This window comes from Parasteatoda tepidariorum, chromosome 5 (assembly GCF_982258835.1).
Source record: "Parasteatoda tepidariorum strain Cologne lab strain chromosome 5, Ptep-v5.0, whole genome shotgun sequence".
NCBI lineage: Eukaryota > Metazoa > Arthropoda > Arachnida > Araneae > Theridiidae > Parasteatoda > Parasteatoda tepidariorum.
The window spans coordinates 75319553-75338468 of record NC_141759.1 but is presented as its reverse complement, the minus strand read 5'-3'; the positions used below and the strand labels follow the sequence as shown (position 1 = coordinate 75338468).

General features: G+C 30.5%; 2 protein-coding genes across 2 annotated transcripts; both read left to right on the top strand.

The window, feature by feature from the left end:
* The first annotated feature begins 1441 nt into the window (after window positions 1-1441).
* On the top strand, window positions 1442-2554 carry LOC147809521 (uncharacterized). Its single transcript, XM_087162858.1, has one exon. The coding sequence runs from the start codon at window positions 1442-1444 to the stop codon at window positions 2552-2554; it is 1113 nt and encodes a 370-aa protein (XP_087018984.1).
* A 1998-nt stretch (window positions 2555-4552) lies between these two features.
* Window positions 4553-18883, top strand: LOC147809520 (uncharacterized). Its single transcript, XM_087164252.1, has 2 exons — window positions 4553-4681; window positions 17104-18883. The coding sequence occupies exon 2, from the start codon at window positions 17104-17106 to the stop codon at window positions 18268-18270; it is 1167 nt and encodes a 388-aa protein (XP_087020378.1). The 5' UTR covers window positions 4553-4681; the 3' UTR covers window positions 18271-18883.
* The last annotated feature ends 33 nt before the right edge of the window (window positions 18884-18916 follow it).

Below are 18916 nucleotides of genomic sequence, written 5' to 3'. Positions count from 1 at the left end.
ATACAGCGTGAATATAAAAAATTTTAGTTTTTATACAGATATAAATTTTTGCGATTTACTTAAAAAACAACAACAATTGATAAACACTATTTTTGAAATACATTTTTATTGTCCTCTCAGCGGCACCAGGACAATACACCCCCCCCCCTTGAGTATTGCTTTGACTGCATCATGTTGTATGCAAGTATTTTTCTTTAATTGCCGTAATAAATAAAAATGCTTGCTACTCACTTAAAATGAACGAGTGAAAATAACTCACTTTGAGTGCCATTTAACTCGTTCAACTAGAAAAAAAAGCGGCCTTCTCGTCTTGAGTTAAAATCACTCTCGTGTAAGAGTTAAAGGGAAATAGCTTAAGTTTGAGTGAAAAATTTTTTACTCAAACTTGAGTGATTTTAACTCCTGTTTCAGCGATTTTTAGCACCATTTGAGTGGATAGTTTTCATTCAAACTTGTGCGATTTTCACTCGAGTTTGAGTGATTATATGTATTACTTGATTGAGTCCTTTCAACTTGAATTTGTGTATATTTCAATTTTTTTTTCATAATTAGCATCTTTTAAGTGAATATATTTTATTAAAACTGTTCAATGTGGACCTTTATTCCTATGGGTAGGTAAATTCCAATTCAATTAAGATTGTAAGCTGATTGAAATTTAACCCTTAGCAATACGATGTCACCTCTAAGACGCCATCAACAATCACCACTCTAAAGTTAAAAATTTTTATACCTCAGAAATTAGTAACCATTTTATTTTAAGAATTTTAAAAATTGTTTAAAAAGACTGTCGTATGTTAATTCTCCTATCCTAGGACCACAAAATCTTCTGATGAATTTATTCTATTTTTACATGCCATTTAGTCATTGTTACATTGCCCTAGGACAAAATTTTAGATGAAAATGTCTGGTGCCAGCTAAAGTTATTAAATACACGTTTAAATTTTTTAAATCAGCATTTATCTAAACAAGAATAAAGAGTGAAAATTTAAATTTTGCTTCCACAATAAATATCAAAATAAAATGTTCCGGGAATTAAAGAATACTTGAGAAGATACGGAAAACAATGTCGTTTAGGCGCATTAAGCATTCATTAGTCTTAAAAACCAATTCATTTTTTTTATTCCATTTATATTCATTTTCGATCCGGCATTGAAAGGTTGTCCTTAATGAGGGTGAATACATTCTTGATTTAAAAGAAAATCTAGATAACAAATATCAAATGCTCCGAAACGATATTACTTTCCAGTCCACCTAATACACGTCAGTACTTTTCATTTATGGACCACTTTTTGTGGCTGAGCATAAGTGGGTTAAAAGGACTCTAATGGTATACATGAATCAAACCATTATTAACAAATATTGACATTTATAATTTTATTTCTATTCTTTCTACATGAAACCAATCATGCAGTTTCAATTGAAAACATTTTCAATCATAGTTATGATTGTCTTGTCCGGGTCTTTCAAAAAATTGGAATGTTGGGGCACCTCATTCGTAGATGTCACATACGAAGACGTCAATGCAATAAATGCAACATGCAGTGGTTTAGACTCTTGTGAACTACCAAGAGATCCTGATTCTCTCGAGCACTGCAGCTGTGACAGATTCTGCAGTTTGTTGGGAACATGCTGCATAGACTCTAGATATAGAAACAGATATTCTAAACCATTGAAGAACATCGAATGTTTACACATCCCTACTAGAAAAGACAAACACCGTTATATACCTATGATAAAAAGTTGTGATCCGGATTTGGAAAATGGTATATTTACCGAGATGTTTTGCAAAAGTAATGGCGAATTATTAAGCGATCCCTTTTTGAAAATACCCGTTACTGATCCAATAACTGGTATCTCATATAAAAACTACTATTGCTTTGCCTGCAACAAAAACTATGGTACAGAAGAGCCAATACCATGGAATATAGAATTAGCCACTAAAATCGATAAATCAGCAGCAGCGAAAAAAAAGTCTAAAGCGCGTATTCCACAGATGGCTGGAATTGAAGAAAGTTCAGGTTCATCAGTACCAAATCTGCAATACGACGCATTCTGGCAAGCGAGGGTTTTGAAAGTTTCTAATTCATCATCTGTTCCGAGTCTGCGTTACGATTATACCCGAAGAACTTGGATTATGGACCCCAATCAAGAGAATGCAACCGACGTCAAATTTCATGCATCTTTTCCTGAACAGTTAAAAAACGTTACACCCATTTGCTACCATATGTTTTCCCCACTTATTTCAGAATGTGCATCGGATTGGACAGATGACAATATGAAAAAGAGGTGTATGGCTTACATGGCTGTGATTTCAATCCGAAGAAACTACTACCGTAATCCACATTGCGCCATTTGCAATTATGAGAGTATGGATGACGTGAATTGTTTTGTACATTTAAAAACTTTCTATCGCCCAATGTGGCATTCCGAAGTTTTATTACTTAGATTATTTTCTCTCCAAGACAAAGCAACAAAAACTTGTGCAGACTTTATGGTGTATGATCATTTTGAAAAGAAGTGCAGAAGGGTATATAGATCAAAGAGGCGTACTTAAATCATAAATACAGGGTGTTCTCCAACTACCGCATCTAATCAGCACCTCCTGCATCAGAATGCCTCCACACGGCATTTTATAAGTAGTCTGCGCAGATTATTTAAAAAGTGAACCAGTTGTGTGGATGAACCCAAATTCTATTTTAAAAGTAATTGATAGCAATTTATCAAATAATATTAGTATTGAGTCTGTAGTGGTTGACATGTCAATAAGGCAAATCAATCATATTCCCAAATAAAAAAATTTCAATCAAATATTTGCTTCCATTTTCTAATTCTAAATAGATTTTCTATACAAAAGCTCTTTCGTTAGCTAGTTTACCTTCATAGTGGTCTGATCAGACTATCTGTAAAAAACAGTGTGGAGGCTTTCAGATATAGAATCAGCGTTGGTATAATGCGCAAGGTGACTGAGCCACCGTCTCCTGTAACTGAAAGTCTCTACTTTATGTAATTGGTCCGATCAGACCATTATGAAGATAGACAAGTTTGCGATAGAGCCATTTAATAAAAAATGTAATAAAAATAAGGAAGTGGTAATAAATATATGTCTAAAAATTTGTTCAATTTTTGAATATGATTGGTTGTCTTATTTACTTGTCAACCTCTACAGATTCAATACTTAAATATCTATGATACATTTCTCTCAATTGCTCAATTAAAAGAATTTGGATTCATGACCACAACTGATTCACTTTTTAAATAGTCTGCGTAGACTACTCATAAAAACCGTGTTGTGGCTCTCTGATGTAATAGGTAATGATTGAGCTTAGCAAAATATGTAAGTTTACTAGGGATACAGTACCTTAATGTCCCAGGTATAATGTTAAGGGATCTATTTTAAAAATACCTTATTGCTATATATAAAATCAAAAACATATAATTGTGATCCGTTCGAAACTACTTAATTAGGATTTATCTATTCAAGGAACCGTGATTGTGAGCTATTTGAAACCACCTGATTATAATGTATCTATTCGAAAAAACATGATTGTGATTTGTTCGAAACTACCTGATCTTGATGTATCCATTCTCAAACCGATGTTTGTGATCTGTTCGAAGTCATTTGATTGTGATGTATCTATTCGCAAACCCATGTTTGTGATCTGTTCGAAACCATTTGATTGTGATGTATCCATTCGCAAACCCATGTTTGTGATCTGTTCGAAACCACTTTATTGTGATGTATCGATTCGCAATCCCATGTTTGTGATCTGTTCGAAACCATTTGATTGTGATGTATCCATTCGCAAACCCATGTTTGCAATCTGTTCGAAATCATTTGATTTTCATGTATCTATTCGCAAACCCATGTTTGTGATCTGTTCGAAACCATTTGATTGTGATGTATCCATTCGCAAACCCATGTTTGTGATCTGTTCGAAACCACTTTATTGTGATGTATCGATTCGCAATCCCATGTTTGTGACCTGTTCGAAACCATTTGATTGTGATGTATCCATTCGCAAACCCATGTTTGAGATCTGTTCAAAACCACTTGATTGTGATATAGCTATTCGAAAACCCATATAATTGTGATCAATCCAAAACTAGCTGAATGTGCAGTATCTATCCAAAAGCATCTGATCTTGTTATATCTATTTAAAATCTTTGAAAACTCTTGATTTTGTGCTGAATCCACTCAAAACATTTTGTTTGAATACCTTGATTGCACTGTATCTGCTTGAAAAACCATAATTGATCTGCATTTTTTTAAAAATACTTTAATGTGTTACATTAGATGTATTTAAGTTCAATCACGAAAAAAATCTCCTTCTAATGAAATTACTTTTTTTATTGCAGTTACCATTAAATGTGCAACAACAAAAAAATAAACACGAATCGACATTAACAAGGTCAAAAAGATCATTCATTTTAATAATACGTATTTTATTAAATGTATATAAATATAGTAGCTATTATTTAATTCCCGTCACACTTGTAGCCTTGAAGAATGCAAATTATCAAATCATTTGACTAAAGAGAAATCTTACTCGATCCGGTTTTGATCTTTTAATCAGCCAGCTACTTGATATTTCCCCCAGAACTTGAATTACTTTCTTCTCTAAAGCAATTGGATAGGCTTTAATCACTGCACTACATTCTTTTATTTTGAATCTAATTAAAGGTATGTTTAAAATCATTATTTTTATAGTGAAACAATTTATGTCGAAATAAAATCAGGGTCTTAGATAATAGAGTCTCATGCATTTAGTCTCATGTGTCTTAGGAAAATTATATAATGTTAACAAAAAGTAGGCAATATTCGATCTTTTATTATCTTTTGGATCAACACGATATGTCCTTTCGTAAAGAAAATATATCTTTAAAAGAAACTTGGCTTATTCAGACCTCTAATTGTTGTTGCAATATCTTAAAGAGCAAATTTTGACTAGTTTTAATTTTTATGTTTATGTTTTACTACTATTAAATTTATTAAAAACCCGAGGGAACGTTAAAGTTTTGCTGCACAGAAATGACTCTAGAAAATTAATAAATAAAATTGCAAGTGTAACAAATTACACTGAAGAGTCAAAAAAACTGGTATACCTGTCTAATATCGCGAAGGTCCCCCGCGAGTACGCAGAAGTGCCGCAACACGACGTGGCATGGATTCGATCAATGTGTGAAGTAGTGCTGGAGATAATTGACACCATGAATCCTGCAGGGCTGTCCATAAACCAGTGGGAGTAAGAGGGAGTGGGGATATCTTCTGAACATCACGTTGCAAGGCATTCCAAATACGTTCAATAATGTTCATTCTTGGGATTTTGGTGGATTTCCGATACGCACGTTATACTCGTGAAATGGTCGTAAGTGAAAATCAAAATTTCATTGCTATTTCGGAGGTGCTATGTTCCATCTCCCGTGCGCCGACTATAACACCACGTTCAAACTCTATTAAATCTGTATAACCTGGCATTGTAGCAGCAGTAACCGATCTAAGAACTGTGCTAGACACTCGTTGTCTTATATACGCATTGCCGATCGCAGCGCTGTACTTTGATTGGCTCCATACCCCTTTATTTGTATACTCATGGGTGTACCAGTTTTTCTGGCTCTTCAGTGTAGTATACTATAGGGTTGTTCGGAAAGCAATTGAATTTTTTCTCAACGGAGGACATCATTGTATTTGCTCACAGCCGTCGATTCGAATTCAGCATCGGCCTTTCGCTGACCACAGTGCTAACGTAAAACATCCTCAGTGTTAGACGGATCATGGGTGAGATTCCCCTTGCCGTCAGACCAGCCGTGGGAGGTTATAGTGGTTTTTCTCTTGATGTAACGCAAATGATGGTTAGTTCCATCAAAAAGTACTCCACGACGGGAAAATTTCTCCCAATGCTTGATCCTTGAGTTCGCTTGTCTACAGGGTTTTGTTCAAAATTACAAGGCTACGACGTTGAACAATGGTAGCCGTAAACTCAAAATTGAGTCGGCTGTGCAGCGACAGTTATATGAAATGAGAAGGTTAAAAGTCAACCTCGATTGATTTTGACCAGTAAAAAACAAGAATGTTTTAAGCTAGGGAATCATGCTACTGCCGGAAGGATGGGAAAAGGTAATGCAACAAAATGGGCAATATATAATTCAATAAAATATTTATTCACTATAAGAAGATTGTGTTTCATTCAAAACAAAATTACTTTCCGAAAAACTCAGAATCCAATGTTACGGAGGAGCAGTAAGCATTGCTTACAAGAAAAAAAATTAAAATGCAACAAAATTATTGTTTTTAATATCATTTTTTCAGTAAACCGCCAAAGGAATACGATGGTGACTACTAGAAATGACCAACACAACGACCATTTCAAAACGCGAAAAAATTTAAACAATTCAAAATTTTTTTAATTTTCATTAAAATAACCAGGAAATTAAGATAATTTTTTTACACTAATTAAATCATATTTTTCAAACCTTAATTTGGTGTCATGAGCGTTTAATTTCATGCCAAGTTCATACTTTTAAAGAGAAAATTTTCGTTTTATAAAGTTTATATGCTTTCACAACTTCAGAATTTCCTGATCTTCACAAAACAATTTTACTAGTCGTAACAAATATTTTTAAAATTAAATGTAAAAATTTTTTCTCCTCCATAACATATAAGTTTTAATAGATATACATAGAAAAATAGCTTTGCTCATAAAATATGGTCTAAGTTTTGTAGTCTGTTATTTTAGAAAGTTTCTTCTTTTATTCCTTACCATAGGTAACCTCAGTTTAGTTCCCTACAAAATGTTTCGCAAGAAACTTGAAGTTAATGAAAGATATGAAATTTTAGAAAAAATTCTGACATCAATTATGCAACGTTTCTTTATCAACAATATGATAGTTTTTAAATTTTCCCCTTTTTACGTAAAAAAATGGAAGAATGCTTTTGAATGGAAGAATGCTGAAAATACATACTTAATTAATAAAATATTCTTAATTTGCAAAGATATTCAAAACAAACAGGAATGTTTTTAATTTACAAGATTTTTCTCAATTTACAAAATACTCTTAATTTACGAGCATACAAAATAATCTTATTTTAAAAGTACTCTTAACTTTCAAGAATATGTTTAATTTTCAAATATCCTTTAATTTACAAAAATTATACAAAACTTTTAAGGTCATTTATATTTTACAAAAATATTTGGAATTTTCAAGAATATTCTTAATTTCGAAGAATTATCTTAATTTATAAGAATATTCTTACAATTCAGGAATATTTTTAATTTCCAAAAATTTTCTTAATTTACAAGAGTTTTTATTCTAAACTAACATGTTTTTTTTTTTTAATTTACAAAATTGTTTTTAATTAGCAAGAATTTTTTTGTCTTTCAAGAATAAATTTTATTATTAATAATATTCTTAATTTGCAAGAATATTTTTATGTTTATATGCTTCCCTCGCATAAAAATATTCTTAGCTTTCGCTCCTTATCTTATACAAATTGAGGAAACGTCAGCATTAAAAAAGGTTTTTACTGTAACAATGTGTTATTACCTATTATTTTAGTATTCATATTTTAGGAATGTTTGAAAGGTTACAGAGAGTAAAAATTTACTTGATACTGTATTGACTAAATTTGTTTCTAAAACTATGAAAGGGAAAAATCTTCATGATTCGAATGCACAAAAATAGACAACCATTCTCGATGTGAATGAGGAAATCAAAGCAGATTTTTAATAGATATTGTATTGTTATCAGCGAAAAAAATAGATTATAAATAAAAGGAGAAAAAGAAAAAAACCTGTGGTAGCCCAGAGAGGCTAATTAGGGCAGGTTGCATACCTAAAGGCTACGGAGAGTTGGAGAAAAACTCATGTCGTTAATTTGAGATTCTGCATTCGAGTGAAGGAAACAAGATTCCTGAGCTTCAAGATGAACATATTTTTAGATTATCTTGAAACTCTGAAAACTTGTTTGATTTGCCTCGCACGGAGACCTGAGTTTTACTTTGTTTTTCACCATTATTAATTTTTCTTTACAAGTGTAAACGGAAAGAAGTTGAAAGGTCATTATTAGAGATTATCAATCAATGAAACTGGTTTTGTTTCCCCCTTTCTCACAACGGTTTCGGCAGATTTCGACAGCATATTTGCTTTTTGCTGGTATAGTTGGCAACTTTACTTCCATAAAATTATCTGAGCAATGAAAGTTTACCTATTCTGATTTTTTTTTAACACTAAATATCCGCTCTCACGTAAGCATCACTAATAAACTCAGTTTATTTGACTCCCAAGCTAAAATTTCAAAAAGAACTTAAATTTATTATTTTTTAAATTTTGCCCAAATGGTTGAACTTAAATTATTAAAAATTGTTATGAAGCATTGCTTGATTTAAGAAAAAAGAAACATTTTATTTAAAAATTAAGATTTTAAACAATTTTCCGAAATTATAATTTGAAAAATAATATATATATATTTTTTTGGCTTAAAAATGAAATTTATTAGCATGGAAATTGTTTGCAAGATGAATAGAAATAATTATTGTACGAATTTGAATAATCCAGCATCTACAAAGCTTATAGTCATCATATAATCAATGGCAGAAAAAAAAGTTCAATTTTTTAATATATCAGTAATGGTGAGTGCACCTAAAAACGTAAAAGTGGTGATTAGTTTGTTATAGATAAGATTTGTTACCTTATTCTTCATAATAATTTTTTCTTTCTGTTTATTATTAAGAATGAATGAAAGGGAGATTTTTTGAGATTTTAAAGATTTGGTACCTAATTCTTTGTAATAATTTTTTCTTTCTGTTTATTATTAAGAATGAATGAAAGGGAGATTTTTTGAGATTTTAAAGACTTGTTACCTTATTCTTCATAATAATTTTTTCTTTCAGTTTATTATTAAAAATGAATGAAAGGGAGATTTTTTGAGATTTTAAAGATTTGTTACCTTATTCTTCATAATATTTTTTTCTTTCAGTTTATTATTAAAAATGAATGAAAGGGAGATTTTTTGAGATTTTAAAGACTTGTTACCTTATTCTTCATAATAATTTTTTCTTTCAGTTTATTATTAAAAATGAATGAAAGGGAGATTTTTTGAGATTTTAAAGACTTGTTACCTTATTCTTCATAATAATTTTTTCTTTCAGTTTATTATTAAAAATGAATAAAAGGGAGATTTTTTGAGATTTTAAAGATTTGGTACCTTATTCTTTATAATAATTTTTTCTTTCTGTTTATTATTAAAAATGAATAAAACGGAGACTTTTTGAGATTTTAAAGATTTGGAACCTTATTCTTTATAATAACTTTTTCTATCAGTTCATTATTAAAAATGAATAAAAGGGAGATTTTTTGAGATTTTAAAGATTTGGTACCTTATTCTCTTTAATAATTTTTTTCTTTCAGTTTATTATTAAAAATGAATGAGATGGAGACTTTTTGTTTTAACTGTACATCATTGATTATGCAATATTTGTTGGTAGTTACAAATGAATTGTTAAATGAAGAAATGATATTAGGTTTCTACAATTTTTTTTCTTGTACAGTGCACCAAAAAAAGGGACCACCCTGAATAACTTTTGATCTAATGTTCGGATATTCACTTTCAAGGACTTAATCTTAATGGCTCGGGCGGTTGACCTCAATTATGCTAATTAATTAGTGCAGACTATGTCTTAAGCATACATGGCAGTACTTTGACTTTCGTTACTTGTACCGCCGGTACAAGTAAAAAGTACGTACTTTTACTTGTACTTCGTTACTTTTTAAATTTAGTACTTTTACTTGTACTTTCGTTACTTTTTTAGGGAAAAAGTAAAAGTATTTGTAACGGAAATATCGAATGAAATCGTTACTTTTTTCTAAAACTCGGTAAGCTTTCTTTAAAAAAAAAAAAATAAGTAAAAAAAAGCTGTGAATGCAATATATATGCATTCACAGCTAACTTCGTTTTTAAATACCATCTGTTTCAACTTATACACACATTCAATTATTTTTTACTAGCTCAAAGATCACAAAGCTATCTGAAACCCCGTGTTTGCTTTGTTTATGCTTGTGTTTTGAAAACGCGTTTCTAAAGAGTAAAACAATTCTAAATCAATGGTAATTTAATTAAACAAAAATAATAAACTAAAAATTAAAGTCAATAGATAAAATTTCTTTTTCGTGCAAATCCATAAAAAGTTTGATATTAGAATTATATTTGATTTTAAAATTATATTATACGATTATATTATAAAACTATATTATAATATTCCTCCGAATTTAAAAATAAATTAATATCCATAACTTTCAAAATTAAAAATAATTAAATAAATAACAACAATTTTGCAAAAACATTAAAGAACATAAGAATATTATTCAATAAAATTTTAGGTTACTTTGAATTTTCGATTTCCTAAAAATGTACTTTTAAATCGTTACTTTTTTTGTTTAGTACTTGTACTTTTACTTGTACTTTTTACTCGTTACTTTTTAAAATAAGAACTTTTTACTTTTTACTCGTTACTTTTTTAAAAAATACTTGTACTTTTACTCGTTACTTTTTATAAGTAACGTTGCCATATATGGTCTTAAGTGACGAAATTAGGTACAGATCGTACTTTCTCTGAATAAACATACCTTTATTTTCAACAGATTCGGATTTCTGATCCCAAAAATATAGAGGGTAGCCGCAATCTTGGGAAATATGGTCTTAATAGTTTGGTCAGGAGAGCTATCCAAAAATTGGTCTCCTTAAAGTTAAATTTAAAATTTCGTCACATCTCGAGAAATTTTTAGGTGAATTGGAAAAATTTTGTGCTCAGTTTTAAAATTCGCTTATCCAAAGATAATTCCACCCAAAAAATAAATTTCAGCAAATATTTATTATTTTTTGTAATAATAGTCGAAGAAATTGTGAATTGTAAGGTATACAGTTTTGTACATCATTTCATCACTTTTTACCTCATAATAGTTCTTGAGAAATCCAATTTTAAAAAAGTCGTATATTTAAAAATCGATTTTTAGGAACTATTCAAACGATTTCATTCAAATTTCGTGTTTTGCCATGCGAAATTAGAAACTTTAACTTCATGTAAAAATCGTATACCTTACAATTTAAGTTTTTTCGACGATTATTAAGTAAAATAAAAAAAAGTAAATATTTACTGAAATTTATTTTTTTCGTGGTGATTTATTTTTTGTGAAATTTATTATCTTTGTATAAGCGAATTTTATAATTGTGTGGAAAAATTTTCCAATTCGTTACATTTTTTTTCTAGATATGACGAAATACACCGAAGATAAAATTAACATGAAGGACTCAAAACTTTGAACCACTCTCCTGTCCAAACCATATATCTCAGATTGCGGTTACCTCTTATATTTTGTGGGTTAAAAATGCAAAATCATTGAAAAGAGGTACGTTTAACATAGCTTCCAACTCTTCCGGTTTTCCCGGAAGATTTTATTTCCCCATTTAAAGTGGTAGCGAAATTCATGTTATTCCGTTAAACTTTTTGAATTATAATAATAATTATAAATGAGTTTGACCACCATTACATATAAACGACTACAACAAATATATAAAATCATATTAGTGCTTACGATAGCGAATTTTAACCTGATTAAAATATAAATATATTTTTGAGGAAGATAGTTTTTCGGTAATTGTTTTACTACCACTTGGAAAATCTATTCTCGAAAAGAGTGAGTGTTGGCAGGTATGGTATGCATTTAATCAGAGAAAGAACATTCTTGTGTTTGACTTCGTAACTTAAAATATCGTCTGCGCTAACTAATTAGTATATTTGAGGTCACCTACTCGAACCATTAAGATAGAGTAGATCGTGAAGATCTAATCATTAGAGCATAAGTTATTCAGGGAGGTCCGTTTTTTTTTTTTGGCGCATTGTACGTAACATCACTGATATATTGAAAATCTTGTAGAAGGCTTTTGTTTATATCCAATGCAAAAATTTTTTTGTCTCCAACCATGGGTGAAAGCCCTTATATAGCAAGACGGAAAAGAGAAAAACCTGGTACTTAAAACATTTCATTCCAGCATTTTTTTCGAAAAAAATGAAATATCTGTAACTATCAAGATTTCTTTCATAATGCTGGCATATATATAAAACTGCTTCTTTTCCAAGATAAAGTAGATATTGTTGGAAAATTTAAAAAAAGAATAAGTAAACTCCTCCCCAAAACTAGCTATAACTGAAATGGTTTTACTACCAGCCTTTCCTCTTTTCCGTCTCGCTTTCACCCCTGTCTCCAACTGTAACGCAGAGATGCCAACTGCTCCGGACACGCCGAAATAATTTAAAAAACGGTAAATAACTACAAAGTAAATTTTGCAAATATTTGATTATTTTTTGCTTGCTTTTTAAAAGGTATAGCATGACATAAGTACTATAAAGTGGTGAATCATAAAAGCCTACGAATTATTTAGAAATAGTGGTGGATAAAAATGTACTAAATTGAATTTATTAAGCCAAGAATCAGAATTGATAAACTACCACATCAAAATATATATATTGCTGTGCGGAGCAAGTTGGTATCTCTTGTAACTTTTGATTGATTGATTGATATGAGTGGAATCTCGGTGTTAAGCGCGAAGCGCTTCTAACCGATTCATCTATACTGTTTTGGCATTTAGTCCAGAGGTCATATACAGTTCAAAGTTAGGATCAGATAATAAGTCCATGATGAGGTGAGGCATGAGTTGATTCAGTAGTACATCAGTTGTATGGGGAATTCCCCTGGATTAAAGTTGTGAGAAGATGCAGTACGTCTTGGTCCTTCAGCAAGTCTTTAAGTTCACTGTTCTCTTGTAACATTATCAAAATTGACTTTAAACAAAAATATTATTAAAATTTAGTGGTAGTCAGAAGTTAACTTCTGACTACCACCCAGCTAAAAATAAACTGCAGTTTTTCTACAGAACTGAAGTAATTTTATAGTTTTTCTAGAGTTAACTGCAAATTTTCTACAGTGCAATCTTAACTGTAAAAACACTGCAGTTATTTCGCAGCTAATGTGAAGTAATTTTTCAGTAATTTATTTCGAAAAAACTTTTAGCTATTGTCTACAAAATTACTGCAGTTTAAGTGAGGTCACTTTAAAATCATAAATTTCGAAGAAACTGAATCTTTAAATCCGTGGTTATTCTGCAGTAAATTTGAAGTAATTATGCAGTCATTGTTGCAGAAGTATACTTTCTGATGAATTTGCAGAAAAACTGCAGTTACTTTTCATTGTTGTAAAATTGAAAGAATTTGATATTTTCAATCTTGTTTTCCTGGTTGGTATATCAACATTTTACAATGCTTATGGCTTTTTTTTTCTTGATAATAAATTAATTTCTTATAAGTAGGTAACAATTCTAAACATATGTATTGATAACGGAAATAACGTACACTATCTATATTCTTAAAAGATAATATTCATAAAATACATACTTGATTTAGTTGTAATTATTTATAATTCAGAAGCGTCAATAACTTTTAAGTAAGATTTTGACACAATTTAATTGTTTCAAAATATGCCTAAAATTAGGTATTTAAATATTGCTATATTTTAGTAAATTTATTACTAATTTTATTTTTATTAATTTTTATTATAGATTTCTTTTTGACTTAAGAAAACTATGTTTGCGCAAAGTTTATGGTAAAAACAATATTAAAGTAAAGGCAAGTAGTTAATGTTAGTTTCTTTATTTGAATTCATACTAAGCTAGGATTTTTGTAGAACAAAAATTATACTTATTTTTTCTAATCAAAACAAATATTTAGTTTGGATTTTAAACAAATTTATATCAAAGGAGTTTACAAAATTGAATTTGAAAAGGGATAATTAATCCAGATTTTTTATCTCTCCTTCAAAAATTTAATTATTTTACTTTGTTTCTGAAGTTTGTCTTAAATAAATTTAGGCAATTTTAAACAATATACCTTTTTCATTACTTAAAAATAAAGCTTTATAAATTAAGCAAATAAGGTTGTTTGAAAAAAAAATAACTCATAGCATTTACAATTGAACCTAAATGAGCATAATATTTACAAAACTCCTTACTTTAAAAATTCGTTTAGACCTCCTTACTTTTAAAAATTAAACTTAAAAGAAAAATAACTAAACTTAGGAGAAAAAAACTTAAATCTGCAATGCTAGGAATTTTTCATAAAAAACACTCTTAAGTAATAATCCATTTAATTGTCATTTTACCGTAAACAATCAAAACAATTGGATAACCATAAAATTATAATATTCAAACAGTTAACTCAGAGAAATTTTATTAACTGTATTTTCACCTTATTTGATTTAAAGCACAAAAACTTTATCCTCACCAACAAGACCCAACTCATGAAACTATTTAGTTCTTTGCAGCCGTCTTGACATAGGGCTATAGCCGAGAGGGTTGATTGGTCAATCTCACGTCAGATATGAAACGAGTTCGAAACCCATGATACATGCGTCGACATATTCACAACGAAAACTTTCATGAGTATTATATTTCCTAATTAGTTAATTAAATTGAGAATAGATGAAAATAAAATTCTATCAAAAACTTTTTTTCAAAAGGAATTTTTTTTAAGCAAAAACTATAGTATTTTCTATCGCTCACGATAGATGGCACCACTAAATAATGACATTTTGTAAATTAACAGTAAAATGTACTGCAGTTTACAAACTGCAGTAATTTTGCAGTGTTTCGACTTCAAAAATTCTGTAGCGGAATTGGCTAAATCACCACAGTCTTCAAACTGCATTTTTTCTGTAGATTTTCTGCAGTTTATTTTTAGCTGGGTTATTTTGCACCTGCAATAAATATTTATTGTGAAACACATATGCTATATATATTTTTCTTTTTTTGAAAAAAAAAGGAAACATTTTTTTAAACCCAATTGGGCTTAAATGGCTCTTTAAAAGGACAGTTTATTTTTTTAACCCATTGTTGACTAAGTTATTTGTTGTTTTGGAAAGATCTAACGCGTATATCCGATGATTGTTTTGAAAAGCGAAAAAAGAAATAATCCTGATAGTATAAATATAAACACAAAGCTGCTGACTTGTACGGCTGTTTAGAAAAACTTTTCTTAGTGTTAAATCTTCAAATTAAAGACGTATTAGATCTTGAAATTAAAGTTTTTAAAAAAAATGCATACTACGACAAATCAGTAATTAAAAAATATGTAGATATGATTGATTTGTAAACTTATTCATCTCTTAAATGTTCAAGCTTTATAAAATATTTCAAACTTCAGCTGTTGTTTTACTACCACTTTGTATAATCTTTTTCAGTGACCGTTGGCAAGTACGTAAACAGTTGCTAAAAGGAATTTTACACCTATGATAAAGTACTTTAATATATTTGGATTTTTTTGTAAAAATTTTGAAAAAAATTTATCATACTTTCATAGACTTATAACTATAGGTTTAACTTATTTATATATAGTGGTGATAAAAATCATGTTAAATTAAATAAATAGTAAGTATAAATTTTAATACAATATTAGATACCTAAAAACATATACACTCTTCTAAAACGCTTTATTCCTCTTGGTAGGTAAATTCCGATGCCACCTCTGAGCAAAGCCTCCACACGGTTTTTTGTAGGTAGTCTGAACAGACCACTATGAAGGTAATCCATTAGGGAAAGAACCATTTAATATGAAATCTATTAAAAATTAGAAAGTGGTAGCAAATATATGTCTAAAAATTTTTTTAATTTTTGAAAATCTCTACAGATTCAATTCTCAAATAAATATGATGAATTTCTCTCAAGTACTTTTAAAATATTTCACCATTCATTTGCGCTTCGGCGAATTATTATTTATTCCCACTCAGATGAATTAGTTAGAGGCCCTGGCAGGACTGATGCTAAGATAACCACCACATATGAGTATGAGAATGAGTACTTTTAAAATAGAATTTGGGTTCATGCGCGCAAGTGGTTTCCTTTTTTAATAATCTGCGCAGACTACTTATAAGAAACCGTGTGGAGGCTTTCCGATGTAGGAGGTGATATTGACTCTGAGACACCATCAACACTCACCACTCTAAAGTTAAAAAATTTTTACGCCTTAATAGCCGTTTTATTTTAAGAATTTTAAAAATTATATAAAAAGACTGTTGTGTGTCCCTTTTAGCAACCTTTCTGAAAATAACGTTTCCTCATGCTGATACAATTCTGAACAACTCCAAATTCAAACAAACACAACTATAGAACACACAAGCTGCTCATTTTATTTTTTTGTTTCCTTTTTAGTTATTCAAGCAAAGTGCTTGAAACATTCATAAGAGCAACTCCACTTCCTGCTTACCTCAATGCTCAAATAAAACAGTGATAAAATTCGAGATGAATGGGATAGGGGTCGCTTCGCAACCCAGGTGCCCAACAAAATCATAACACTAGGACTAGTTATAAAAAAAATTAAGAAAAGTCTCTTCTCCCAGGACCACAGAATCTTCTGTGGAATTTATTCTACTTTTACATGCCATTTAGTCATCGTTGCCCTAGGGCAAAATTTTAGATTAAGAGGTCTGGTGCCCACTAATGAGGGCAGGCACCTCATCGAACACTAGATCGTCGTCGTGTGTTAAGTGTGCTTATATTAGTTCCAACAGCAAAGTAATTGGAATATAAAGGGTTATTAAATATATGTTTAATTTATTTAAATCAGCATTTATCTAAACAAGAATAAAGAGTGAAAATTTAAATTTTGCTTCCACAATAAATATCAAAATAAAATTTTCCGGGAAATAAAGAAAACTTGAGAAGAGTTGGAAAACAATGTTGTTTCGGCGCATTAAGTATTCATTAGTCTTAAATACCAATTAATTTTTTTTGATCCATTTATAGTCATTCTCGATCCGGCATTGAAAGGTTGTTGCTAAAGAGGGTGAAAACATTCTTGATTTAAAAGAAAATCTTGAGAACAAATATCAAATGCATCGAAATGACGTTACTTTCCAGTCCACCTAACACATGTCGGTACATTTCATTTATAGACAACTTTTTGTGGCTGAGCATAAATGGGTTGAAAGGACTCTAGGTGTATACATGGATCAAACCATTATTAACAAATATTGATATTTATAATTTTATTTCTATTCTTTCTAGATGAAACCAATCATGCAGTTTCAATTGAAAGCATTTTCAATCATAGTTCTGATGATCTTGTCCGGGTTTTTCAAAAAATTGGAATGTTGGGGCAACTCAATCATAGATGTCATATACGAAGACATCGCTGCATTAAATGCAACATGCAGTGGTTTAGACTCTTGTGAACTACCAAGAGATCCTGATTCTCTCGAGCACTGCAGCTGTGACAGATTCTGCAGTTTGTTGGGAACATGCTGCATAGACTCTAGATATAGAAACAGATATCCTGAACCTTTGAAAAACATCGAATGTTTCTACATCTCTGGTAGAAAAATACGCCGTTATATACCTATGATAAGAAGTTGTGATCCGGATGTGGAAACTGATGACGCTACCGAGGCACTTTGCAATAGCGATGGCGAAGAATCAAGTGATCCCTTTTTGAAAATACCCGTTACTGATCCAATAACAGGTATTTCATATAAGAACTATTATTGCTTTGCCTGCAACGAAAACTACGGTGCAGAAGAGCCAATATCATGGAATATAGAATTAGCCGTTAAAGCCGATGAATCATCAATAGCGATGCTTACTGAAATGCGTAGGAAGACTAGAATTAAAGGAGGTTTAGGTTCATCAACGCCAAACCTGCAATACGACGAATCCAGGAGGATATGGGTTCTGAAATTTAATAATTCATCATCTGTTCCGAGTCTGAGTTACGATAACACCCGAAATACTTGGGTTATGGACCCTAATCAAGAGAATGCAACCGACGTCGAATTTACTACATTTCTTCCGGAACAGTTAAAAACCGTTACTCCCATTTGCTACAATACGATTTTCCCGATTATTTCGGAATGTGCATCGGATTGGACAGATGACTATTGGAAAGAGAGGTGTATGGCTTATATGGCTGTGATTTCCATAGAAAGAAAAGATAGCTTTTTTTCTAACTACTATCATAATCCACATTGTGCCATTTGCAATTATGAGAGTATGGATGGCCTGAACTGTTACGTAGAGGAAAATGGTGTCGGTACGATACTATGGGAGTCCGAAGTCTTATTACTTAGATTATTTTCTCTCGAAGACAAAACAACAAAAACTTGTGCAGACTTTATGGTGTATGATTATTTTGGAAAGAAGTGCAGAAGGGTGTATAGAGCAAAGAGGCGTACTTAAATCATAAATACAGGGTGTTCTCTAACAATCGCATTTAATTATCTCCTCCTACATCAGAAGGACACCACACGGGATATTATAAGTAGTCTGCGCAGAATATTTAAAAAATGAACCAGTTGCGCGCATGAACCCAAGTTCTATTAGTAATTGAAAGCAGTTTATCATCTGAGTCTGTAGTGGTTGACATGTCAATAAGATAAACCAATCATATTGGCAAATTAAAGAAATTTTTATTACTACCACTTTTTAATTTTTAATAGATTTTCTATTAAAAGGCCCTTTCGTAAACTAGTTTATCTTCATAGTGGTCTAATCGGACTACCTATGAAAAGCTGTTTGGAGGCTTTCAGATATTTGAGCCAACGTCTCCTATAATTGAAAGAAAACAAGTTTATTCTATTGATAAATAATGTTTTTTTTTACTCTGAACGGTTGAAAAAGATTGAATTGTTGTCTAAAGTGTTCTAATCACATTTAATAAATATCAATATCACAACGCATTGTGATTTTAAACATACTTTATATCTTTACTTCCTGAAAAAAAAAAGATGTAAAATCAGAATAAAAAGTACTTGTTACACTGGTAACAAGTACTGCACTTACTGTCACTCATGAATGATTTGTGCAGTGCATTTATTTTTAATTA